This window comes from Lonchura striata, chromosome 21 (genome assembly GCF_050655825.1).
Source record: "Lonchura striata isolate lonStrDom1 chromosome 21, ASM5065582v1, whole genome shotgun sequence".
Lineage (NCBI taxonomy): Eukaryota > Metazoa > Chordata > Aves > Passeriformes > Estrildidae > Lonchura > Lonchura striata.
The window spans coordinates 8212727-8239235 of record NC_140723.1 but is presented as its reverse complement, the minus strand read 5'-3'; the positions used below and the strand labels follow the sequence as shown (position 1 = coordinate 8239235).

The 26509-nt window shown below is 48.8% G+C and overlaps 1 protein-coding gene across 2 annotated transcripts in view; it reads left to right on the top strand.

Annotated features, from left to right (window-relative positions):
- The first annotated feature begins 3654 nt into the window (after nucleotides 1-3654).
- The window catches only part of IFFO2 (intermediate filament family orphan 2), a 54337-nt gene continuing 31482 nt past the window's right edge, over nucleotides 3655-26509 (top strand). Inside the window, exon 1 of one of the 2 annotated variants that reach the window (XM_021533790.4) lies at nucleotides 3655-4350. In XM_021533790.4, coding sequence (XP_021389465.1) covers nucleotides 3755-4350 — 596 coding nt within the window. In that variant the 5' untranslated portion in view covers nucleotides 3655-3754. The remainder of the gene's footprint in view (nucleotides 4351-26509) is intronic. The other variant, XM_085559024.1, reaches the window with a different exon arrangement.

The following is a 26509-nucleotide window of genomic DNA, read 5'->3' as shown; positions in this document are numbered from 1 at the left end:
AAGGAAGGAGAAAGAGGAAGGACAGGGCAGGCCCAGATCCCAAATCCATCTTAAACCCTCTGACCCCCATGTACAAAACCAAAACCCCCTGTACAGCACTCAAAAATTCTTCCCTCCACTTTGTGACTACTTCTACTCTAACATCTAAACTTTTGTGATTTCTTGTTCCTCCTGCAAGGTTGGTAAATCATTCCATGCTCAAACCCAAAATCACAGCTGTTTCCAGCTGTGCCAGGGTCTCAAATGCTTCTGAACTGGGCCCGGAACCTCCAGAAATGTCTGAGGGACATTTTGGGTTCCCACAGACCACGGGGTGCTGCAATCATCCGGCTCCTTCCAGCAGCACCAGCGAGGTGCCAGGTGCCCAAACCCTGGAAATCCATAAATCCATAAAATCCATAAAATCCATAAACCTCATAAAACCCATAAAACCCATAAAATCCATAAAATCCAGCAGAGTTTGTGCTGGAAGGGACCCTAAAGCTCATCCCAGCACCCCACCAGGCCTTGAATTTCCCAAATCTGGCCAAGCCCTCTCCTGCCCCGAACCCAGCCCTCATTTTGGGCAGTTTTGGGCAATTCCTGCGTTTCCCGGGAGCTTTGTGCTGGGCCAGAGCAGAATCCTGCGGCCGTTTCCTTGAGTCGCCTCCAGCGAGGCGCCTCCACCCAGTTTTCATTTTAATTTTTTATTTTATTTCCAAGGAGGTGCTGCAAACACAGCTTCGAGGAGCCCCGGTTTCGGTGCTGAGCCCGGCTGCAGGCGCTGCTGGAGTTTCAACAAGTGGGGTTCAAGAAATAGAAATATACATTCAAAAACTAAAATTGTAAACATGTAAAGATAGATTTAAAATATAAATATAAATATATAAGATATAGCAAATCATAGATGTGTAAATATAAATACAAATAAAATTATAAACATAAAGATATATTAAAATATACAAATATAAATATATAAGATATAGCAAAACATAGACATGTAAATATAAATACAAAAAAATTATAAGCATATAAAGATATATTAAAATATATAATATGATCATATAAGAAATAGCAAAATATAGACGTGTAAATATAAATACAAATAAAATTATAAGCATATAAAGATATATTAAAATACATGAACATATAAGATATTGCAAAATATAGACGTGTAAATATAAATACAAATAAAATCATAAACATATAAAGATATATTTAAAATATAAATATAAATATATAAGATATAGTAAAATATAGACGTGTAAATATAAATGCAAATAAAATTATAAACATATAAAGATATATAAAATATAAAAAATAAATAGAAAAATAAATAGATGATGTATCGAAATAAAGAAGTACAAATACAAAAGAAAACCATTTTTATTAAAAAATAGAAAAAGAAATATAAAATATAAAATAGAAATCTAAATGTATATAAGATATATATTTATATATAAATGCAAAAATATAAGCATAGAAATATATCTTCAAGAACATAACTATAACTGGGATTTTTTAAAATCAGAGGGTTTTGGGTATGTAAAAGGAAGGTTTTAGAGACAGGAGGATGGTGAGTAGAGTCAAACAACAGATATAAGAGTTGTTAGTAGAAAAATTCTATAAAAGTAGGAAGAAAGGATAAATAGAATATTGGTGTGTTTATTAATGTTTGGGTAGAATAATTTCTTAAGTTGCAGAAAAGTCTATTTGGTGAGATATTAGGAAGGTCTAAGTTTAATAATGGAGTTTTGTGAATTGTATTTTGAGGTTTATAAGTAAATATTGTATTTAAAATAAGTAAGTGTTGTTTTAATTGAAGGTATATGTGTTGATAGAGATTGGAGAGAAGTATTAGTTAATATGTTTTATATATAACTGTAACTGTAAGTATAAATATAGAAGCTATAGCGAGAGCTAAAAGATAATATAAACATAAGTATAAGTATAAACATAAGTATAAGTATAAGTATAAACATAAATATAAACATAAATATAAATATAAAATATAAAAGTAATATCAAGCGCTAAAAGACAAACATAAACATAAACATAAATAATATAAATATAAATATAAATATAAATATAAATATAAATATAAATATAAATATAAATATAAATATAAATATAAATATAAATATAAATATAAATATAAATATAAATATAAATATAAATAAATATAAACGCAAGCGGGGAGGGCCCATGGTTTTGTCTGGGATCATTCCTGCAGCTTTCCAGCAGCTGCCTGGGATCTGCCCCGGGGCTTCCCAGCAGAGCACGGCAGCGATGCCGTCATTCAATTAACAACATCCTTGATTGCCAGAGCTCCGGGAGCAGCACTTGGGAAACGGTCACCTCTTAACTTCATTATTCCAATAGCAGCAATATTTGCTGCTTCGGCAGGGCTCTGCTGTGGGAGGACAAAATCCAGAATTGATCATTGATTCTGAGCCGAGCTAATCGTGGGGTCACAGAGCGCTCAGGGATGGGAAGGTGTCGGAATCTGAGGTGTTGGTGATCCCAAAATTGTGGAAATTCTCTGTCTGTCAGCCCCGCTGCCAAAGCAGAAGCCATCATTGGTCTGTGCTGGTTTCCAGGTTGTTTATTCTGTTTATCTCTCACATGTTCTGCTGCCCTGCCCAGCTCTGTCCTGCAGGGCAGCGTGTGGGGCTCTGCCCTCAGTGGGATGTGACAAACATTAAATACCAGAAACTCCCTGGGCTGCATTTACAAGAACGTGCCAATATCTGTCACCTCCGTTGGACAGTGTGTCCCCAGCCTGAACCAACAGAAAAATGCCAACACCACAGTGAGACATGGAGGGCATGAAGAAGGAGAAAAAGGACAAGGCACACCCAATTTCCTCCAGCTTGTCCCCTTTGGACCCCTTATCTAGAATCCTAAAATTTTACTTTTGCACCCGTGCCACACTTAATTATTACTTATATCAAACACTGAGAGCTGGTAATTGATCCTGTAGGATTGAAAACTCTTTTCCATGGCCAGAGATCACAGGCAGTGTCTCTGGGGCTCTGTCCAGGGGGGTTCCAGGGCAGCCAGAGGGAAGCTCTGCATTCCCACAGGAAGGGACCTCCAAGATCTCCTGGGGACAATTCCCAGCCCGGGCTCGTCTGGGGCAGCCGCAGCTTCCCCGGGTCCCCGGCCTCACAGGGAGAATTCCTGCCCAAATCCCAAAATTCCCCCTCCTCAATGTGTCACTTCGGGGACCCCAAAATTCACCGCCCCCCAACTCCAGCCCCGCGCTGGGACCATGGAGCTCCCCAAAAATCACTGCCCCCCCCAGCCCAGCCCCTCGGGGCTCCCCAAAAATCACCATCCCCCCACCCCAGCCCCTCGGGGCTCCCCAAAAATCGCCGCCCCCCCATCCCAGCCCCGCGCTGGGAGCGGCCGCGGCCCCGCGGGGCGGGGCCATGCAAATGAGAAACATTGTTATGGAAATGAGGGGCGGGCTATGCGAACACTGAGGGATATGCAATGAGGGCGTGGTTATGTAAATGAACACCTGGTATATGAATACGGGGCGTGGTTATGTAGATGAGAACCATATATGGAACTAGGGGCGTGGTCCGGGCGTGGGCGGAGCCCCGGCCCCGCCCCGCGCTCCCGCCCAGAGCCCTCAGAGCGCTCCGAGCGCGGCGGCGGCCGCAGAGCCCGCGGCGGCACCGGCACCGGCACGGGCGCTCCGCTCCGCTCCGCCGCCACCGCCGGCCCCTCCAGCACCGCCGGCCCCTCCGCCAGCGCCCCTTCCGCCATGAACTCGCTGCTCTTCGGCGAGATGGCCCGCGCCTTCTCCCCCGCCGCCGCCGCCTCCTCCTGCCCGCTGGGCCCCGGCGGCGGCGGCCCCGCGGCGGCCGCGGGCGGCCCGCCGGTGACGGCGGCGCTGCGGAACGACCTGGGCTCCAACATCCACCTGCTCAAGGGGCTGAACGTGCGGTTCCGCTGCTTCCTGGCCAAGGTGCACGAGCTGGAGCGGCGCAACCGGCTGCTGGAGAAGCAGCTGGCGGCCCAGCAGAGCGAGCGCGACCGGCGGCTGCGCTACAAGACCTTCTCCCGGGACCAGGCGGTGCAGACGGACGGCGGCACCCCGCCGCTGCTGCCGCCGCCGGGCCCCGGGCACGGCGCGCTGCCCTCGCCGCCGCACTACGGCCGCCTGCCCGGCACCATCTGGAGCTACACCCAGGTGCGGCGCACCGGCGGCGGCGGCCTGGAGACCGTGCAGGGCCCCGGCGTGTCCTGGGTGCACCCGGACGGCGTCGGGGTGCAGATCGACACCATCACCCCCGAGATCCGCGCCCTCTACAACGTGCTGGCCAAAGTCAAGCGGGAGCGCGACGAGTACAAGAGGAAGTGAGTGATGGGGGATGCGCGCGGTGCGCGCTGCACTGCGGGGAAACGGGGCCAGCCCTCCGCGGGAGCGCTCGGGGACAGCGCGGCGGGCACCGAGCTCCCCCTCCCGGGGTGGCTGCGGGCGGGGGATGCGCCCCGCGGGTCGTGGGGGGCTCTTTATCCGGGGAGGGTGGGGGGTTAGACCTCTTCTTGGTACCCAGAAAACTGTGGGATCCATCCCTGGGGGGATGGAGAGCTGGATCTTCCAAGGAGCATTGTCAGCTTAACTTAAAAAATATTATATATATATATATATATATATATATAAGTTGTGTGTATATATATATATGTGTGTGTGTATATGTGTGTATACATGTATACATATATATTTATGTAATTTTGTTTTAGAAGGGAAATAATCCGTTATTAATATTGCATCGCATAGTTACTCCTAAATTTAGCTCGCCTTCATTTTTTCTTTTTTTTTGGTCTGATTACTCCAGTAGTCGCCTGTGTGTGCCAGCTCCCCGAAATTAGCTCAGTGCTGCAATATTTGGGTTGCAAATACTGCAGGGCAGCGTTTGCACTCCGAGATGTTGCTGGGAATTAAACCAAAACAAAAGCCTTTGTAAGGCCCGCTGGTCTGGAGGTCTCCCCTGGCCTGTGGCAAGCCCTGGAATGGTGATGGATGGCGTTCCCTTGGATTGCTGTTCGGCTGTGGCAGAGATGGAGGCCAGAGGGGGGAAAAAAATGTACTTGGGCTTCTGCAGGGAGATTCCTGCATTGTCTGAGGAGCTGCTGTCCTTCGGGGCCGGCGTGGGCCGGAGTTTGGGCATTTTTAGGCTCAGATTGCATTTCCTGCTGGCGCGGCCGGGCTTGTTTCCTGCAGAGCCCCCGAACCCGTCCTCATTTCATTTCATTTCCCGCATTTCCCGGCCTGTGCAGCGTGGCCGGGTCCCTTCTGCCCAGGTTTGCAGACCGCAGTGAGCTCTCTGCTCAGCTCAGCTCGGCAGCAGCTTCTGTAACAACCTCCCCGGTGAAGTCACCCTGTTCCCCGGTGAAATCACCCTGTTCCCCGGCATTTCGGGTTGGGCTGCCCCAGTGCGGCTCCGTGGTCCTTGGCCGGTGCCTCTCCCTGCAGCTCGTGTGCCTCGGGTGCTCTGTCCCGTGTGGTTGGAAAAAAGGCGCTGGTCTCTGTTTTCTAGCCCGGAATCGTGGCTGCTGTGGTGGCACGGGGTGGTTTTTGGTTTCTGCGGCTGGTCCCGGGGAATGGGAGGAGCAGGGAGCAGAAAAAGTGGTGCTGGATGGGGAAAGGGGATCCCACGGCATGTGGGGTGTGGGTTGTGTCACCAAAACTTGGGGCTGCTTCTCCTTTTGCATGGGTACTTAATTTATTCCTGCTTCTGGGGGAGGAGGAGACTTGTGGGCCTTTAGGTTCGGCCTTTCTGCTGACACAAAGTTGATTTCTCTGCTTTTACTCACTTGTGTAAAGCACATTTTTCCCCCACTCTGTGTTCTTGCACGCTCAGGGGTTGCATAAACCAGATACATTCAGCAGAGCAAAGGGGAACTTCAGATCTTATTCTTGCCTTTGAAGGAGGTTTTTCTTGTGGAAAAAAAAAGTAATTAACAGGTATCAACACGTCCCACATTGGTGGTGTTGTGTCTGCCGTGTGGGTTTTATGGACGCTCATTACTGTGGAACTAGAGTTGGTCACTGTTCTCTGACCTTCAGTCCCACATGGACAGCACACCCTCGTTTTTGGGGGATTGCCTTTTTCCTCTGGGCCCTGAGCTGCCTTGGGCAAGCTCAGGGGGCAGGATTGTGCTGTTTGAATTCCTCCTGGCACTGGGGTGAAGGAGCTGGGAGCAATGCCCTGAGCTCCGGGCGCTGCAGGGTTTGTCAGCCACCCTGCAGGGCTTGGGATGGAGTTTGTTCGTGCAGGGCTGGGCTGGCCTGGCACCTCTGTGTGTGTGTGCCTGCACTAAATGCACTCTCCGGGGTTCCCTCATCCTGCTGGGATCCCTTTGATGCTCCGGATTTATTTAGGGAGCCGAGCTGCAGGTGGGACAGGAGCCTTGTGCCTGTCTCCTGATGGGGCTCTTGGGACTTATGGAGACTAGCATGAGCACAGGCTCCCAGCCCAGGTAAAGAAGGACAAGAAATGGAAATAAAAGGAAAAGAGCCTTTTATTGCTTTTATTGCTCAATGTGAGAGCCAGCAGAGCCCACAGCCTTTGTGGAGCAGCCAGGCCTTGTAACCTCACCCAGGAGCCACCAGCCCATAGCCAAAGATCCTTAAGCAGATTGTGATAATTCCATTTATTTCCTAGGGCTTTCCCCCCTCTCCCCCCAAGTGGCCACTTGGTCAAGGAGGTTGTGGCTCCCAAATGTTTGAAGTATTTGGCTGTGAGGGAAGGCCAGGCAGGGGATGAACGGGGCACCAGGGCAGTGCTGGGTGTGCAGGGCTCACCTCGGATGCTGCCGAGGACAAACTCCCTGATCTCCCACCTGGGAACTGGGAAATGCAGGGAGCAGTCCAGAGGGGAAATCATCCCTTTGGTTTCCCTTCTTTTAAAGGAGCAGTAGCCTTGCTGCTGTAAAATAATGGTGGGAGATCATCCAGGATGTTCTTGCCAATAGAATTCTGCCTGTGCAGTTTCTGGGATTAGCAATGGCTTTGTCTGGGGGAAATATTTTTAATTTCTTTGTTCCATTCCCTCAAATAATTTTCCTTGGATGTTGTAACACAACAAACTGGAGCTCTGAGAGGGCACAGTCAGTCAAGCACACAGATCATATTTTACCCTGGCTTTTGTTTGTGTCTGAAGCAAAATGTTCCCTCTGAGGAGGCCAGCAGATATTTCAGTCCAAAACTGCTTTTGATTTTTCCTCCAGGTGATGATATTTTACTCAAATGATGTATAAATTTGCATCTTTTCTACTTATTGTGCTGCCTTAATCTCATATTTTTATACCAATGTTCACAATTTTACATGAGATTGACTTCAGTGAGGGAGTTAACAACTGGAAGAGTTTTAGAGGGAAAATGAAGTTAAATTAATTTTCTTTATTTTTTTTCAGCTATGCTTGCATTTAGAAGAGCTTTTGGACACAGATCTGACTCCAACTCAGATAATTTATTGTTTATCTATCAGATCTTTTCTAGTTTTTACCTATCATTACCCTTTTAGCAGGAAAAAGCAAAATTGTGTTTCTGCAAAATTGCATTTTTGCAGTCAAAGCAGCTCAGTAAAAAATACTTTCGGGGACAGTTAATTGAAAATGGAGCAGTCACATTTTTGAAATTAAAACACTAAGGTGAAGTGATTTTTTTCTAGACAGAATAAAATAATAATAATCAGCCGTGGTGCTTCAGCTGCTCTGAGGTGAGACCGAGCAGAGGGGTTCCTCCAGGAGCAGGTCTGGGCTCCAGGATTCTGTATCCCATGGGTTTGGCATCCCTGGCTGGGTTTGGGGTCGGTCCCCTCAGGTTATTCAGGAGAAAAATCTGCTTTTGGGGGAGCTGGGGGAGAGCCCAGCCCTGGCCCGGCTCCTTTGGGGATCTTTGTCCCGGTTTTGGGGCACTCAGGAGCCTCAACAGCCCCGGTGGCAGCGCAGGGAGGGACCTGGGGAGAGCGAGAGGGATGCTCCCCCCAATTAGTTAAATCCTGTTAATCACTCACCGGTAGGGCTCTGCCGTGACACGGGAGGTGTGGCCGTGTCCCAGCCCGGCTGAGGTGTCACCGTCCCGGAGATCCCTGGGGGAGCTGGGACAGCGGCGGTGCAGGTGTGACAGGGACGGTGCAGGTGTGACAGGGGCGGTGCAGGTGTGACAGGGACAGTGCAGGTGTGACAGGGGCGGTGCAGGTGTGACAGTGACGGGCGGTGCAGGTGTGACAGGGACAGCGGCGGTGCAGGTGTGACAGGGGTGGTGCAGGTGTGACAGGGACAGGGGCGGTGCAGGTGTGACAGGGACAGGGACAGTGCAGGTGTGACAGGGACAGAGGTGGTGCAGGTGTGACAGGGACAGTGCAGGTGTGACAGGAACAGAGGCAGTGCGGGTGTGACAGGGACAGAGGCGGTGCAGGTGTGACAGGGGCGGTGCAGGTGTGACAGGGACGGTGCAGGTGTGACAGGGACAGTGCAGGTGTGACAGGGGCGGTGCAGGTGTGACAGGGGCGGTGCAGGTGTGACAGTGACGGGCGGTGCAGGTGTGACAGGGACAGCGGCGGTGCAGGTGTGACAGGGGTGGTGCAGGTGTGACAGGGACAGGGGCGGTGCAGGTGTGACAGGGACAGGGACAGTGCAGGTGTGACAGGAACAGAGGCAGTGCGGGTGTGACAGGGACAGAGGCGGTGCAGGTGTGACAGGGGCGGTGCAGGTGTGACAGGGACAGAGGTGGTGCAGGTGTGACAGGGACAGTGCAGGCGTGACAGTGACAGCATCAGTGCAGGTGTGGCAGTGGCTGTACTGCTGTGACAGGGACAGCAGCAGTGCAAGTGTGACAGTGGTTGTAGTGCTGTGACAGTGACAGGGAAGTGCAGGGGTGACAGTGTCAGTGCCCCTGTGACTGTGGCTGGTCAGCTGTGACAGCAGCAGTGGTGGTGATGACAGCAGCAGTGCAGGTTTGACAGTGACAGTACTGCTGGGACGGTGACAGTGGCAGTGCAGGTGTGACAGCAGCTGTACCACTGTGGCAGTGGCAGTGACAATACTGCTATGACTGTGACAGTACTACTGTGACAGTGGCAATGCTGCTGTGACAGTGCTGCTGTGACAGTGACAGTGGCAGTGCCCCTGGTGTGCCAGCCCAGCTGGTGACTAGCTGGCTGCAGTCCTGCTGTGACAGTGGCAGTGCTGTTGTGACAGTGCCAGTGGCAGTGCCCCAGTGGCAGTGGCAGTGCCCCTGCTGTGCCAGCCCAGTTGGTCACTGGCTGGCTGCAGTGCTGCTGTGCCAGTGGCAGCGCTGCTGTGCCAGTGGCAGTGCTGCTGTGCCAATGGCAGTGCTGTGGCTGTGACAGTGGCAGTGCTGCTGTAACAGTGCCAGTGTCCCTGCTGTGCCCAGCTGGTCACTGGCTGGCTGCAGTGCTGCTGTGCCAGTGGCAGTGCTGCTGTGCCAATGGCAGTGCTGTGGCTGTGACAGTGGCAGTGCTGCTGTAACAGTGCCAGTGTCCCTGCTGTGCCCAGCTGGTCACTGGCTGGCTGCAGTGCTGCTGTGACAGTGGCAGTGCTGTTGTGACAGTGCCAGTGGCAGTGCCCCAGTGGCAGTGGCAGTGCCCCTGCTGTGCCAGCCCAGCTGGTCACTGGCTGGCTGCAGTGCTGCTGTGCCAATGGCAGTGCTGTGGCTGTGACAGTGGCAGTCCTGCTGTAACAGTGCCAGTGTCCCTGCTGTGCCCAGCTGGTGACTGGCTGGCTGCAGTCCTGCTGTGCCAGTGGCAGTGCTGTTGTGACAGTGCCAGTGGCAGTGCCCCAGTGGCAGTGGCAGTGTCCCTGCTGTGCCCAGCTGGTCACTGGCTGGCTGCAGTCCTGCTGTGCCAGTGGCAGTGCTGTTGTGACAGTGCCAGTGGCAGTGCCCCAGTGGCAGTGGCAGTGTCCCTGCTGTGCCCAGCTGGTCACTGGCTGGCTGCAGTCCTGCTGTGCCAGTGGCAGTGCTGCTGTGACAGTGCCAGTGGCAGTGCCCCAGTGGCAGTGGCAGTGTCCCTGCTGTGCCCAGCTGGTCACTGGCTGGCTGCAGTCCTGCTGTGCCAGTGGCAGTGCTGTTGTGGCAGTGGCAGTGCTGTGGCTGTGACAGTGGCAGTCCTGCTGTGCCAGTGGCAGTGCTGTTGTGGCTGTGCCAGTGGCAGTGCCCCAGTGGCAGTGCCAGTGTCCCTGCTGTGCCCAGCTGGTCACTGGCTGGCTGCAGTGCTGCTGCGGCCGTTCCCTCCCCGGCTGTCCCAGGGCCCAGCCCCTGCACACATTTGTGTATTTCTGGTTCCACGATTACTCTTAATTGCTGCAGATATTGAGTCTGCCAGATGTTGGTTGTCTTTTCCAGCACGGGCTTAGCTGGTACTAAGAGTTGAACTGGAAATAATTGTTTTACCTCAGGATGGTATTTCACTGGGAAGATTAATAAAGTCCACTTGGAAAAGAGATTATCTTAAATTTGCTGCAGCTGGGAAGGACAAAGATTATCATTGTCAAAGGCAGTGCGCGTCAAAACTCACTGGAGCTTGTTTTTTTTAGAGAAGGGAACTTAATAAAAACGTGCTTAAGATAAGCCCTGGAGGAATGTCTGAGAACTTTTAAGGCTAAAATATCAGCAGTAACAAGATGCAAATGTTCTGCATAGACCCAATCAAAAACAAATAATTTTTTCATCCCCCTGGAGGAATGTAACCAGCGTGGCAGACCTGTCCCTGCCTCGATTGGTCACAGGGCTGGCAGGAACAATCTCTGTGGAAAGCCACCTCTTTAATTCTGCTATTCCTGCTTTTCTTTTTCTGTTTTAGAGGGATAATTGTTTTTCAATGTGGCTTTTCACAGAAATTACGGATTTTCCACTGCTTCCTGAGTAGTGGAAAATCCCTGGTCTGGGGGATTTTTGGCTGCCTCTTACAAGATGTGAAGTTTGATATTAAATGCTGGCTCTGGTGAAACCTGAGATTCAGGCTTGAAAAGCCCCTTTTTCCCTGGCCTGGGAGAACGTCAGTTTTCCCTGTGGAGAAGGGATAAAATTGCCTGATGTGAAAAAACCTTGGCTGTGTGGCACAAATACCCAGTTGTAATTGCTGGGTAGAAAGTGGCACTGCTTGGAGCTGTGCAAATGAAGCACCATAAGAGTAATATTTCCTTAAATAATTCCATCTTTCTTTCTAAAGTGCTGCTGCAGAGACACACATTTAGGGTACACACGGGTATCTCTCACAAATCTAAGGTTTATTTATTTTTTTCCTCACGATACAGCTGGAAACTGGGACTTGTGGGTTGTAGGGATGCAGGAGAAGGCTTGTGAGGAGAGGAGGGTGCTTCTCTTTGATCCTGATTTCTAGCAGTGCTCCACAGTGGGGTTGTGCTTGGAATATTTAATAGACAAAGAAATCTCTGTGTGTGCCTTCAGCTGGTTTGTAATAGGAGGGCTGAGTATGTTATGACTGACTTGAATGAGCTGTTGTTGTTCTGAACTTTATTTTTAAATTAGAATGAAAATAATGAACTTGTTGATAAACTAAGTGGGGAAAAACCCCCCACTTCCTGTTGTGGTTGGAGTTTTAGAGAAAAAACTTCTCTGTGTTTCTCCACGAGAAGCTTCCCCTGCTGCAGGAGAACCACGGGACTGTGTTTGTATTTAGAATTTGGATTCCTCCTGTGATTTTCAGCACCGAGTGGGTCTGGGAGCAAACCCCTCCCATACCTCAGCTCTTAAACCCCAAGAATGTCCCCAGATGCTGCGGTGTGGGCTGAGGTGGAAGCACACACAGGAGCCCGTGATGAGCAGTGATTCCCAGCTCTTCTCGTGGGGCTTTGGAGCAGAGCTGCCCCTGGGGCTCAGGAAGGCTCTGCAGCCACCTCCAGCTCAGCAGCTGCTTCTTTGGGCTGCTGCTCTGCCAGCTCTCGGGGTGGTTTCCTGCATCTGCTTTTCTCTAAGTTTGCTTTTTTCTGCGCTAGAAATACTCACAGGATGTTGTTTTTTGCTCCTGTAGGGGCCCTGTGGGTCCCTTCTAACTTTGGGGTATTCTGATTCTAAATCTCCATCTTGGTGTTTAAAACCAGCTCTTTTTAAAACCAGCTCTTTTTAAAACCATTTTTTTTTAAAACCAGCTCTTTTTTTTGTTTCTTTGTTTGTACCAGAAGAGATTTCTTCCAGGTTTTTTGAAGTTTAAAAGCTTAACAGTGTCTGTGTGTGCACTGTTCAGAGTGGCTGAAACTCCTGCATAGCCTTGTGACCGCTTCCTATAAAAAATTACCTTGCTCCAAGAACCTTGAAGGGATTAGTGAGAAGTGATAATAAAAGGCAATAAATGATAAGAAATGGCATGAGACTGATCTGGCTTGGGAAGCAGGGAGATCATGGAATCACAGGGTGGTTTGGGTTGAAGGGCTCTTAAAGATCCAGTTCCAACCCTCTGCCCTGGCAGGACACCTTTCCCTGTCCCAGGCTGCTCCCAGCCCTGTCCAGCCTGGCCTTGGGCACTGCCAGGATCCAGGGGCAGCCACAGCTGGGTGTGTTTTTCTCACATTTCTAACCTTGAACCTCCCACTCTTACATCTGAAGGGAAGGAATTTGCCTGCGCTTCATGATAAATTTGGAATAAGGGACAAAAATGTTATTGCAGTAGGGCAATAGCCCGGGCACACCGAGAGCTTCTTGAATTTCAAATATATTGTCAAAAATGCCTTAATTTGGGTCGGTCTCTTCTCCCAGGGAGCAGTGACAGGAGAGGAGATGGCCTTGTGAGGCACCAGGAGAGCTTTGGATTGGATATAGGGAAAATTTCCTCATGGAAAGGCTCCCAAAGCACTGGCAGAGGCTGCCCAGGGCAGTGGTGGAGTCACCACCCATGGGAATGTTCAGAAAACGTGTGGATGTGGCACCTGGGGATGCTTTGGCTGAAGGGATCGTGTAGGACAGTGGATCTGGTTTTGATGCCAAAGAAATAAAGAACTTGTCTGGTGTTTCCTAATCCCTGGTATCACCTCGTTCAGGAACTCTTCTGGTCAGCTCCTTATCAGATCATCCTGCTTCAAATTAAACCTGGAGAAAGCTCAGGTGATTCACCAGAGGTGACTTCAGGAAACTTGGGAAAGATTCCCTGACTTTCTCCAGCGCTGTGGCAGGAAGTGGCACACGTTTTTACCACCGCTGGATTACCAACGTGCTTCGTTTCAAAAATGAAAAATTTAAATATTAAATTCTCGGCCGTGGTTCCGAAGGCCTGGGAGCCTCTCCCGTGCCCCTGCAGTGAGTGCTGCTGCTCCATGTGCAGAAATGACATCAGCTGTGGCTCTGGCCTCCTGCAGGAGGGGAGGGCTGGCAGAGAATGCAGCTCCGTGCCCGCTAACGAGTGTCCAGCTCGTTAGGGACCCGGGCCAGCGCCCGTCACCGCTGAAATCACAGCCGAGAGTCCCTGCAGCCCTTTGTCCCTGCGTCCATCTCTCCTCTCCACGTGACTCCTCTGGCTCCCTGTGTCCCACTTCCCCAAAACCTGGGTAATTTGGATCCCTTTCCGAGGGGAGTCTGGGGCTCACCAGGTCATATCAGCCTTTGTGCCTGGGCTGCTCCTTCTGGCTGGGGACAGCTTCAGGTGTCCCTTTTTTGGCTTTTTCTGCCTGGAAGCAGCACCGTTCCTTGCTTTGAGATGGCATTTCCGTGTGTGTGACCAGAGCCTTGCATTGCTTCTGGGTTTAATCTTCAAGCTGATGCTCATTTCAGGGGGTTTGTTCTGAATTTGCACTGAAATCTAGTCAAAAACAGGGCTTGGTGTTGCAGCCTGCACCTCAGTTCCGTGTATCTTCCCAAATTTCTTGTCTTTATGGACAAACCATTTAGAATTCCCCACTCTTGAGGGTTTGAGAGCAGGTGAGCTTCATCCAAAGCTCTGTGTTGGTGCCTGTGGGCACTCAGGGGTGCCTGGCTTTATTTGCTGTGTGTGCACAGACATCAGCACCTGGAAGAGTGCTGGAAAACCTGACAGCTCCAAGATCCCGGACTAAAAAGAGGAGGAATTAACTTGCTCCCCTTCATGTGGGCAAGGGAAGTTGGTAATTTGCAGTGGCTCATGCAGCCAGGGAGTGCTGAAGGAAGTGATGATTTACAGCAGGGCTGCATCCCCCTTGCCTTCAGTGAGTGACTCAGGCTGGAGCCCGAGATCAAAGGGATCCTGCCTCAGGACTGATTCCAAATCTGTCATTCCACTGAAAGTGTCCCTCTGCCTGTGCGTTCTTACAGGTAAAATTTGGCTCTGAGGGGAGAAAATACAACTATGCCATTTTTCTTTATTTTTCTTAAATGAAGCTCCCTCTGACACAGAGCACAGAATTTAAATTGAGCAGGCCTGTGTCAGTTCAGTCACAGAATTTGACCCTGATGAATCAATTCTGGTTAAAGAGAAAACCAGGCACTGCTGTAAATTTACTGGATTCCATAAAATGGCAGGGGGTGCATTAATACTGAATTGCAGTGGGGATGTATTAATATCAGTATTTAATACTTCAAGCAGCTGCTGTCGTTAAAACTGCTGCAAGAAATTCCCCCTCTCTCAGGCAGAAAATATTTCTTTATTTCCCTCTCTTCCATAAGGCATTCACCATATGCTGAAGCATTGGGCAGTCTGGAATATTTTCCCATCTTTTTAAATCAAATTTTTCACCCAGATGACTATGCCAGAATCACCTCACCTTTGGCTCTTTTTGCAATTTTTAAAACACTTGCTTTTTAATTTTTTCCCCCTCTCTTTTTCATTATTTTCTTTTGAGCAAGGGAGAAACGGGGAGCTCAGAGCAGTTAAAAATTCCTTAATGCCCTGGAAAATGCGTTCCTGCTAATCTGTATTCCCGGCCTGGCCCAGAGCTGCTGGCAGCAGCAGAGCAGCTTCCCCTGCTCAGGGACAAAGTCACCCTGGGAATGCTGGCTCCCCTCTGGAGCACGGGCAGAGCTGCACAGAAACCCTTTTCCTCCCTCCCCTCCTCTCCTGTTATTGTATCGAGCATGGCTGAATGAAGGGATAGACAGGTTCAAAGGCTCACAAGGTAAAATGTTGATTTTATTAGAAACCACACATTCTTTTAGTGAGAGCTGCCATAAAGGTGAACTTGATTGGTCTTTAATCATTACTTTTTACACTGTTGGTTAATTAGGAACAACACCCTTCTTGTAAACATCTTGCAATTACCAACACTGCCTTGGGGGCTCCCTTTGGGGATTTTTGGGGTTTCCCCTGGGGGCAGGTGTGGGAATGCAGAGCTTCCCTCTGGCTGCCCTGGGACCCTGGCAGGGGTCAGGACCCCCCTGGACAGAGCCCCCAGAGACACTGGCTGTGATCTCTGCCCATGGAAAAGAGTTTTCAATCTCACAGGATCAATTACCAGCTCTGAGTGTTTGATATCAGTAATAATTAGTGTGGCACGGGTGCAAAAGTAAAATTTTAGGATTCTAGATTAGGGGTGCAAAGGGCACAAGCTGGAGGAAATTGGGTGTGCCTTGTCCTTTTTCTCCTTCTTCATGCCCTCCATGTCTCACTGTGGTGTTGGCATTTTTCTGTTGGTTCAGGCTGGGGACACACTGTCCAACGTGGGTGACAGATATTGGCACGTTCTTGTAAATGCAGCCCAGGGAGTTTCTGGTATTGAATGTTTGTCACATCCCACTGAGGGCAGAGCCCCACACGCTGCCCTGCAGGACAGAGCTGGGCAGGGCAGCAGAACATGTGAGAGATAAACAGAATAAACAACCTGGAAACCAGCACAGACCAATGATGGCTTCTGCTTTGGCAGCGGGGCTGACAGACAGAGACTTTCTACAATTTTGGGATCATCAACACCTCAGATTCCGACAGGCAGGGGATCCCTCTCTCCATGGATGTGTGATGCAGGCAGGCTCTTCCCTGCTCACTTTCGGTGGCTGGAAGGAATTCACTGTTTTCCCACTTCTTATTTAATGGAGGGGAGGGTGGGAGCCTCGTGTGGGGCTGTGGGCGCAGCACTGAGCTGCTCTGGCTTTGTTTCAGCCCTAAAAGGGCTGTTCCCTGTTTCCAAAGGCAGAGCCTTTTCCTTTTCCCAGCCTTCAGTGGAGCATTAATTCCAGTTGGATCTTTCTCCCCTGAAATTCCCAGTGAGATTCAGCTCCGGGGCTGTGGGCAGGGATTTGTTCCCTGGGGGAGCTGTGGTTTGGGGGGGTTGGGTCCATGACTCAGCTCCATTCTCCTGTAATTGTGGGGCACTGGAAGGCAGGGGAATGAGGTCACTGCCTCAGTCACTCCAGCCCTGTTCCCTGGCCTGTCACAGTGGGGAAAGGCTGGACAATTGGGATTGTTCATCCTGGAGAAGCTCTGGAGTGACCTAATTGTGGCCTTCCCGTGCCTGGGGGAGCTGCAGGAAATAAGGAAAGGGATAATTTATAAAGGATGGAGAGACAGGACAAGGGGGAATGATTTTAAACTAAAAGAGGGACACTTTAGAATGGATTTTGGGAAGGAATCCTTCCCTGTGAGGGTGGCAGGCCCTGGCACAGGTGCCCAGAGCAGCTGTGGCTGCCCCTGCATCCCTGGCAGTGCCCAAGGCCAGGCTGGAGCAACCTGGGATAGGGAAAGGTGTCCCTGCCATGGCAGGGGTGACACTGGATCAGCTTCAGGCTCTTTCTAACCCAAACCAGTTTGGTTTTCCATGAAAACCAAGTCTGTACTGGAACTCTGCTGCTGTGCATCCCCTCCCTTCTACAAGTACCCCAGGGCTGCCCCTGCCCTGGCTGTTTATGCCCCCCGCTGCTAAAAATTCAAGTACTAAACAACTCCAGTTCTTGGAAATCTGTGCAACTGAGGCAGCAAAAGCAACTGTTCCATTTGTCTGAATTGAAGACTGTTCTGCCTTTATACAAATATTTAAAAATGCCTCATCTTGAATTTTATACCCTGCTGTCACCTTTATTCATTTGCTTCCCTCTCAGTGGCAGAGTGCTGTGGATTAATGGTAATTGACTGGAAACCCTGAATTTTATCAATCTGCCTGCTGTGCCAGAGGTGATGAAAGCAGCCTGAGCAGGGGGTACATTCTGTTCCTGTTGTGTGTTCAGGTGTCTCTGCAGCCCCTGAAGAACAGTTTGTTTCTTACCCTCTGTTAACATTTGTGTGGTTACAATTGTGGCACTGCACATTAAATATCTTTACCTTTGTGAGGGCAGTAAAACTCTTCCCATGCAGAGCTGGGAATGGATCCATGGGGCACTGGAGGGTGCTGGGTGTTCCTCAAGGGCCATCGGAGCCCTTGAAGAACAGTTTATTTCTTACCCTCTGTTAACATTTGTGTTGCTACAATCTTGGCACGGCACAGAAAATATATTTACATTTTCAAAGGTAATCAAACTCTTCAAATGCAGATAAGGGAGTGGATCCATAGGGGCACTCTTAGGAGTGTTGTGTGTTCCTCAAGTGTCTTCGGAGCCCTTGAAGAGCTTTTTATTTCTTCCCTTGGTTAATCCTCATGTTCTTACAACCCTGAGACTGCACATGAAAGCTACCCTTCAATATATTTACATTTTCAAAGGCAATAAAACTCTGGAAACGTAGATAATGGATCCATAGGAGCACTGTAGGAGTCCTGTGCATTCCCTCCAGTGGCAGCGGAGCCCTTGAAGAAAAGTTTATTTCTTCTGAGGTCAGAACCTCCACACTGCACATAAAAGCTGCGCTTAAATATACTTACTTTTATAAAGGTCATAAAGCTCTTCACACAGAGATAATGGATGTGTAGGGCAGTGCTGGGAGGCTTTGCTGTGCCCTAGGTGTGTATTCCACCTGTCTTTCTGACTCCTGAAAGCAGATAAGCTTTATCTCATTTTTTTCTTTGTTCTTTAGTAGGTTCAGTAAAAGTATTTAGGGCTGGGACAGAGATTAGGGTGAGCCGAGCTCTCGGTTTTGAATTTGGCTCTGTTTTGAGGCTGGTTCTTAAAGGATGTGGTGGAAGAGGGAGATAAACCCAAAGACAAGGTGAGGAAGGTATGGGCACTCCATTATTTTTGCTGCTTCAGGCTGAAGAGCTGCAAAGGGGAACGGAAATCGTGCAGTAATGAATTCCTGCAGGTTCCTTTCCACAGAAGGGTAATCCTGATCTATTATCACTTGGTCTTATCAGGGCCTTTCCCAGTGACTGAGGAGATAACAGCAGCCTGGGCAGGGAGGGCTATTTATAGACAGCATTTACTCAGGGAATCAGAAAGTAAATAAAGGCCTTTTATGAGAGAGGATGTTCAGCACCACTGCTCTGAGCCTTGTGCAGGTTCCATCCTGAGAGCTGAGCTCAGCCCGTGCACATTTAATTGCTCAGTTCTGTGCTGCTTTAGAGGATGGATCAGCTTTTCCCAAAAACGGGTGATTTACCCAAGTGCTGGGGTGAGAGGAGATGGGAACATCCCTGGGTTCACGTGTGGCATTCACATTTTCTGGGCAGAGAGACATAATTCTGTCTCTCAGGAGAAGCACAGAGAGAAGAAAACAATCTTTATCTCTGCTCTTTGTTCTCCCCATGTGGAATGTGGTTGGAGATTGTTCACCTGCACTGATGGCTGGGTTGGATTCTGGGGAAGTTGCTTGGGGTCAGTGCCCAATGGATCCAGCTGTGGCTCGGGCTCTCAGCAGAGTCACCAGTTTGTTAGTTGACAGTTAGTTGGTAGGTAAGTAAGAAGTATTTATGTAGAATAAGACAGTCTCTCTTTAAATAGTATATTAATGTAATAAAGTATAGTTTTAATAAAGCAGATCCTTCAGCCTTCTGATCTGGAGCCAGACATCATCACTTCTTCCCTGAGCCAGGGATGCCCTTTTTTACTATATTCACATGCTGCTGTTTGACTGCAGGTGATGGAAGTGGTGCTGTCCCTGGTGGGTTTGTGCCATCCCAGGGATTTGTTTCCTTTCTTTCAGGCTGGTGTTCCCTGAGAGCAATCCTTCAGGAAGGCTGTCAGCCTCCCTAACTGGGATGGATTTCCACTCTGGGAGTCAGGGGGACAGCCCTGGTTTGCTCTCGGGGTCACACTGAGACCTGTCCTGGCTCACCTGGGACTCCCCTCGATGCAATTCCAGTGCCAGGGAATCCCTGCTCCCTCTGGAGAGCAGGAGACCCACAGCACCACTCCAACAGCCACATTTCCCTCTCCACCAGACTGCCCTGAAGTCACGAGGCAGTTGTGAAACAAAATAATCCTCACCCTACATGGGAAAGCTTTCCTGTAGTCCCAGGCCCGGTGGACAACTCCTCGGAGCTGTGATGGAGGAATCATCCCTGGAGTCATGTGCAGCAGCTGAGATAATGCCCTGTGTTCACTTGGCAGCCTCCAGGGCAGCTTTCATGAGCTGTTTATAGGGGAGAGAAAGGAAAAACATGCCACAGAAGTTTGCCTGGACTTTCCGACAGCTTAGATCTTATTATGGCCTTAAATCCCTCCTGGAACTCCTCGTCTGAGCTGCCAGAGCTTTGGCCAAGTCTCTGCTGCTGCTGAGAGGCCTCGGCGGCAGTAGGAGGTGAGAAATGACAAAGGAAATGTCCTGAGCACCATAAAAACACAAATGTATTTTTAAAAGGGTGATGCTGTATATTAGAGCATGTTCTTATGTCACCTCCTGAGAGCGGCTGCCAGGCTGGAGCTGTGTGGAATTATTCTGCTTTGTTACAGCAAGTTCTTGATTAGGGTTTCAAACCTGGTTTGTTGTGGGTTTTGTTTCTCTCATTCTTTGTGCTCCTGCTCGAGATCCCTCCTCCATAATAATGCTTTTATCAGCTCTGGAAGTCTCCTGTGTTCTGCATATTAAAAAAAAAAAAAACAAAAACAAACAGAAAACAGAACTGAGAATTCAGGGTAAAAGAAGGACAGGTGAGAGGAGGGGAAATACAGGTATATGTGGAAAAATATGGGTTCTTCTCATGCTTCTTAAAGAGTTGAGGGAGAGCCTTGAAAATCAACTCAAGTCTTGTGTTCTGGATTTTATTTGAGGCTCTTGGGGTGCTTGGCCTCTGAAGTGAGTCCTGCCAAAGCCTCCTGGCTCTGGTAATGCCTTCAGGACCTGTGGGATTTGTCATTGGGTATTTTATGTTACCCTAAGATTCACGTTCTGAAGGGGAGGTGAAGGAAAAAGAGTTGGAGGTGGGGAGAGGAGAAACAGGGTGGGACCCCTGCTTTGGAAACCTCAGGACATCGAGGCTGGTCACATTTCTAGTGCAGGGAGCTCCAAGTCACGTTTGAGGGCAGCTTGCAAAGAGCTTTTATTTACTACAAATATTTGCTTAACACCAAGGTTGCAGGGCATGGAGTCCTCATGTGGGCAAATCCTGCATCTTAGCAAATTATTAAGACTGTTGAAGGCTGGGATAAATTTTTGTAATATTTCAATTCAATTTTTTTATTTCAATTTTTTTCTATTAAACTTGGTCCAGGCATGCCGGTGCCTATCTCCTGCTGGTTTATTACATTTGAATAACCGAGGAACACGAGGCAATTTCCAAGTTTCCCCAAGCAACGGCTGGATTTTGCAGCGATTATCCCGTGACTCGGGCACAGCCTCCCCTTCCCACTCCCCTGTAAACCAACAAACAAACAAACAAAGCTGCTCCAATTTGCTGTGCTGGTCAGTAATGATGGGCTGAGCTGGCCAAAGGGATCACAGGGCGGAATTTCAGCCTGGCTTCCTCCCCTTTGTCTGCCCGGCCCCTCTGGAGCTGCTCTGCACCTTCCCTACACCTTTACAGATTAGCACTTGCACCAGAATAAATGGAGATGGTGACTAGTCCGGGCCGTTTGATCCCTGAGGATTTAGCTTTTCCATTTCTCAGATCCTGTACTGCTTTGGTGTGGAACTGTGAAGCTCCACAGCCTGTCGGCTGCTGTTCTGTTCTATTCAGACACAGCAATTCCTCTGGGCCTGAAACTCAAGGACTCCCTCCAGCCTCAGGCCCTGAAAAGTATAACCACAATGAGTTGGGGGGCAGCAAACTGAGGGTAAAAGACTTCATTACCTGAAGCTGGAATTGGAGCATGAAGCCCTGATATGCAAATATACTGAATTTATAATTGTCTGAAAAACTCGTGCCCATTGTCCATCTTGGGTGTAGCCTCGGAGGCTCCTGACTGCCCAAGAGGTACCTACTGAAGGCCTTTAATAAATACTTTTGTTCTCTTAATCTTGTCTGGCCTCTGTCCTAGGCAGCCATCCCAAGGCATCATGTGAGTGAAATGGGATTTAAAAGCACTGGATGGGCTTCTTCTTCCTGCCCTGCTCTTGCAGGCTTGGCAAAAAAAATTACTTCAAGGTGTCCAACCTCTGCTTCTGGTTTGTTCGGGGCTGCCCAACGCTCATAATGAAATTTAACCCCTGCATGCCATAGGTGGGGAGAGAAACACAGAGCTCTTTCTCAGGAGAAGAGAATAATTGTGTTTGGGACTTCTGTGGGAAGTTCAAAAAAATTTACTTCAATCAGTGCTTTCTTCAGGCTCAGCATCTCTGTTCTCTGCCCTTTGCTGAAGTTTTGTAGGAGTCCAGGATCTTCTGCAGCCTGAATGATTCTAAAGCATCTGCTGCTGTGTTTTGTTATTATTTTCTTCAAAGATCATGGTCATCATTGAGTTTATTCAGCTGAATTTTCCCAGCAGTTTTTGATATTTGCCTGTGTCTGTGCTGGGATGAAACACCTGAATGCACACCACGCCAAATCCCATGAAATTGCAGCTTGTCAACAGGCGGAGCTGTAAAAGAAATGTAAATAAATGTGTGCTCACGAGGGGCTGTTAATGCAGGGGGTTTGTAGTGCTCTGTTTGCTGGAGGTTCCCTTCCATGGGAATTGAGGCTTTGATAATTAACTGTAGCCAGCAGCACTCCCAGCAATGTAATCCTGTGCTTTTCAGATTACCTGTTTCCAAAGGAGTCAGAGTAATTACTTTATCTGCAGTTGTGACAACACTTGTACAGGAGTGTGAGCTTCTGTGGGGCTGTTCCCTGAGCTGTGCCCAGCATTGTCCTCCCAGGCCTGGAGAACATTCCCTGCATCCCTCAGTGGCACGGCAGATAAGGAGTTGGTAATGTGCAGGGAGCAGTGTGGAGCTGCTCTTGGGGAGAAAACAGTTTGATCAGAGTGGAGCTAAAACCCAGTGTGGTACAGAGACTGCTGGAGCTCTGGAAAAACGAGATTTCTTCCCACTTCTAGTTGAGTTCTGTGGAATTTCCCCTCTCCCTTCCATGCAGGGGTTGGAATAACAGGGTCTTTAAAGTGTCATCAACCCAAACCATTTTCCCTTCCCTTTGTTCCATTTGTGCCAGTCCATGAGTTCCCAGCAGCACCCTGAGACCCCTCAGAGTCTCAGGGGAATCCTTGGAAATGCCATCCCAAATTAAAACCAGGATGTGCCCAGTTTAAATTTGCTTTTTGCTGTTAACAAAAGTCTCTATAGAGAAAGGGAAAATATAACTGACTAATTCAGTTCTTTGGCAGCTCACGTGTCCCTGGGGTGTCTCTGGTGGCTCCAAAGCTGCCTCAAAGAAACGAGGGCCAGTCTCAGAAATTGGAATTTTAAAGTTCATCATCATATTCCCCCCAGTTTTTCCCACTTCCTAGGGGTATCTGGCTTTGGAGAGGTTCCTCTTCTCTGTGCTGCACATTTTCCCCTTCCCCACTGACATTTTTGTCCAGTGTTCCCATTGATGTTTTTCTGATTGTGTACTTGTTTGTCCTTGTTCTCCTGCCTGCTTTTCCATGATTTCCCAGGGATTTCCCTCTCCCCCAAAGCAAAGGCTCAGTCCTGCAGACCTTTCCCAGGCTGTTGTTTCCCACCAGGTTCTTTTGCTGGGAACAGTTCTGGGTTGCTGTAGTCACAGGAAATGGCTGGGAATGGGAGGCAGAGCTGGATAAATCCCTCTCCCCTTCCCTGGCAGCTCTGCCTCCCCAAAACCTGCATTTCAGCTGTCAAAAACTGCAGCAGATCCCCACTGCAGAATGATTTGTTTGTGCTTAAGAGCCGTGCATTTGTTCAGGGCTGTAAACACTGTCAGCAAGGTTTTGACAGGAGTGAGAAATGAATTTAAGTTGCTGGTGCAGAGGGAAAATAAAACCAGCTTTGGCTCTGCCTGCAGCCTGCCAGGGGTAAAACAGAGGGGAAAAGTCATTCCCTGTGAGGCCCTGGCACAGGTTCCCAGAGAAGCTGAGGATTCCTGATCCCTGGAAGTGTCCAAGGCTGGGTTGAACGGGGCTTGGGGCAGCCTGGGATAGTGGAAGGTGTCCCTGCCCATGGCAAAGGGATTGGAACTGGGTCAGCTCTAAGGTCCCTCCCAGCCCAAACCATCCTGGGATTCTGGGAAATGCAATCCTGTGAAATCCAGCTGGGTCTGTAATTTCTTGTGGCTCAGTGCTGGGAGAGGTTGGGCACAAATGTGCAGAGGAAGAGACAGAGAGCAGAGTTGAGTTCACATTCTGTCTCCGTTCTGTGTCCCTTATCACATCACAAATTACAGCCTAAGCCTTTCTGCACACCTGGTGGTGTCTTATCAGCCAGAGCAGTTGATGACTAACCCCAAATCCTTTCTCTGCAGGAAACAGTGTGTTCCTGCCATGGCACAACGGTGGGAGGTGTGATAAAATGTACTTTTAATTACACTCCAATTTCTTGAGTGTGGATACTTTATTTATAAAGACTGCACAGGCAGAGGCCTTTTGTGGTTTTGCTCCTCGGGATGTAACTGCTCTGGAGCAGCTCTGATTTCTTGAGCTCAGGAGCAGCAGAAGGGCCAGGCTGCAGTGGATAGATGCTGTGAGCTTCCATGAAACTTTGGGAAGGAATTAATTTCCATGGTCAGGTTTTCCTCAGGAGAGTGCACTCCTGGCCATTGTGGGTGGGAGTTGTGGTTTTGGACAATCCTCATGGGTTTAACCTAGTAAACAGTGTTTAAAATCATTTATTAGCTGTGGAATGGGCACATCAGTGATAATCAGGCTGGGTTCTGTTACCTTCAGCCTGATCTTTCTCTCTAGGACAATAAGCAATGGGATTAGGGAAGGGAAAGAAAGAAGGGCAGCAGAAAGAAGCCGAGCTGTACAAAGCTTGTCTTTCCAGACTTCTATGCAGAAGTTCTGATTCTCCTGTGGAATGGTTTGAAACCAGGACAGTGATGAGATTTTCTTTCCCTTGGCTGGGTGTGAGACAGAAAAAAGCCTCAAATCCACAATCAGCAGTCAGTGCAAGGCCAGGGGATCTGTTAGGGGATCTTTCCTCCCTTGTGTGGAACACACCGAGAACCCCTCAGAGCAGCCTCATCCGCCGTGCTGGGCCTGTTCTGTGGAGCTGCTCATGTCCCTGGGAATGCAATTCTGTGCAAGGGGCTGGGCAGGGACAACGAGAGGGATCCTGAGCTTGCTTCAGCAGTGCCCTCCTGTCGGAACCCAAAATGTCCCTCAGACATTTTTGGAGGTTCCGGGCCCAGGTCAGAAGCATTTGAGACCCTGGCAGGCAGCTGGAAACAGCTGTGATTTTGAGTTTGGGCCATGGAATGATTTACCAACCTTGCAGGTGGAACAAGGAGTCACAAAAGTTTAGATATTATAGTTGCAGTAGTCACAAAGTGGAGGGAAGAATTTCTGAGTGCTGTACAGGGGGGTTTTGGTTTTGTACATGGGAGTCAGAGGTTTTAAAAAGGAGGAATGTAGGCCAGTCCTGTCCTCCCTCTTTCTTCTTCCTCACCTCCATGTTCTTGGTGATGTTGGCACTCACAGATTGGTTTAGAGTAGAAAATCACCATTTAATATAGGTAATAGGCATTGGGGAAAAACTGTAAACATGTAACACGTAATGTACCATATAAAAGATAGAAAAGCACCATTTAATATAGGTAATAGGCATTGGGGAAAAACTGTAAACATGTAACACGTAATGTACCATATAAAAGATATAAAAGCACCATTTAATATAGGTAATAGGCATTGGGGAAAACTGTGAACATGTAACACGTAATGTACCATATAAAAGATGGAAAAGCACCATTTAATATAGGTAATAGGCATTGGGAAAACTGTAACCATGTCACACGTAATGTCCCATATAAAAGACAGCAGCAGCCCTGGGTGGGAGAGAAGAAGCAGTCGGGGTCAGAGAGGATGTCAGGGTGTGTGTGTGCCTCTGCCTGAGCTGGGAGCAAACCACAGCAGCCCGAGGAGAAAATCTTTTAGATAACTTGCAGTAAACTGCCTTGAGACCAAACAACAGAGACTGCTGAGCCTTTCTTTGGAAGCTCGGGTGGGAGGAGAGACTTTTCCACCACATGGAACCCCTGACCCAGGGTGAGCTCCGGCCCCCTCCCAGAGCAGTGGGGTGGCAGGGAGAAGTCACACAGGAGCAGTGACTCGGAGCCCTGCAGGGTGTCACAGGTCCCTCCTGCTCTGTTAGAGCCCCATAATTTTCCCTCTGAAGGAATGCAGGCACAGCTGCTGCTTTTGCTTGATGTTGTTGACCTGTGGTGTCATTAAACCTGGGTTTTGTTTGAACAGCCCGTGTGGGCAGCGAGGAGACACAAAGGAACCTGCAGATGGTTTTATTGTGGTTCCACTAACAGGCTGGAGCATCTTCCTCGCTGGGTGTAATCAGGGGCTGTAATTAGGCAATGTTTTCCTGCAGAGTAACTCCTTTTAGCAATTTTCTTCACAAGGCATTGCTGTTCAAAGGTCTCCTTGCTGCTTTAAGTAGAGCCCAGGTCTAGAATAAGGCTTTAATATTAAACCTCTCCTTTGTGGGGAAACACCCAGCAGGAGCAGGGCAAAGGGGGCAGGTTCTGCTCTGCAGAGATTTGATGTCTCACAACAAACTCAGGGATAAACTCCCCCGTGGCTCTGATGTTTGGGAAGTTTTGCTCTGCAGAGATTTGATGTCTCACAACAAACTCAGGGATAAACTCCCCCGTGGCTCTGATGTTTGGGAATTTTGATGCTGGAATGGTTTTTGGCAAAAGAGCTTCTGTGGAGAGGGTGTTGCAACAGGCAGAAACACAATTTCACTCAGTGCTGCATCCTCTGCTCCAGCCAGGCTCTAATGGAATCAGCCCTTCCCATTAAATTAATCTGCTTTCCATGGAGCCCATCAAGTAACATTTAATTTGCCTCAATGAGGCTGGGCATGTGGGATCAACATGATCAACGCTTGGGATAATCAGGAGGAATCCCTGCGTTGCACAGCATCTTAAAAATGCTCATTTAAACAGAGGTAGCAATTGTGAAGAATCTAATTGGTTGATGCAATTTTATGTCTAATTTAGTAATTTAGTGCAAAATGAAGACTGGAAGGAAAATGATCTCTTCAGTAAGGATTCCAAAATCAGAGAGAGTGGTGAATTGTTCATTTGTTTTGGGTTGGTTTGTTTTGGTTTTTTGGAGTTGTTTTGTTTTGGGGTTTTTTGTGTGTGGTGGATTTTTTTTTTTTTTTTTTTTTTTTTTTTGTCTCTTGTTTTATTTAACAAGACC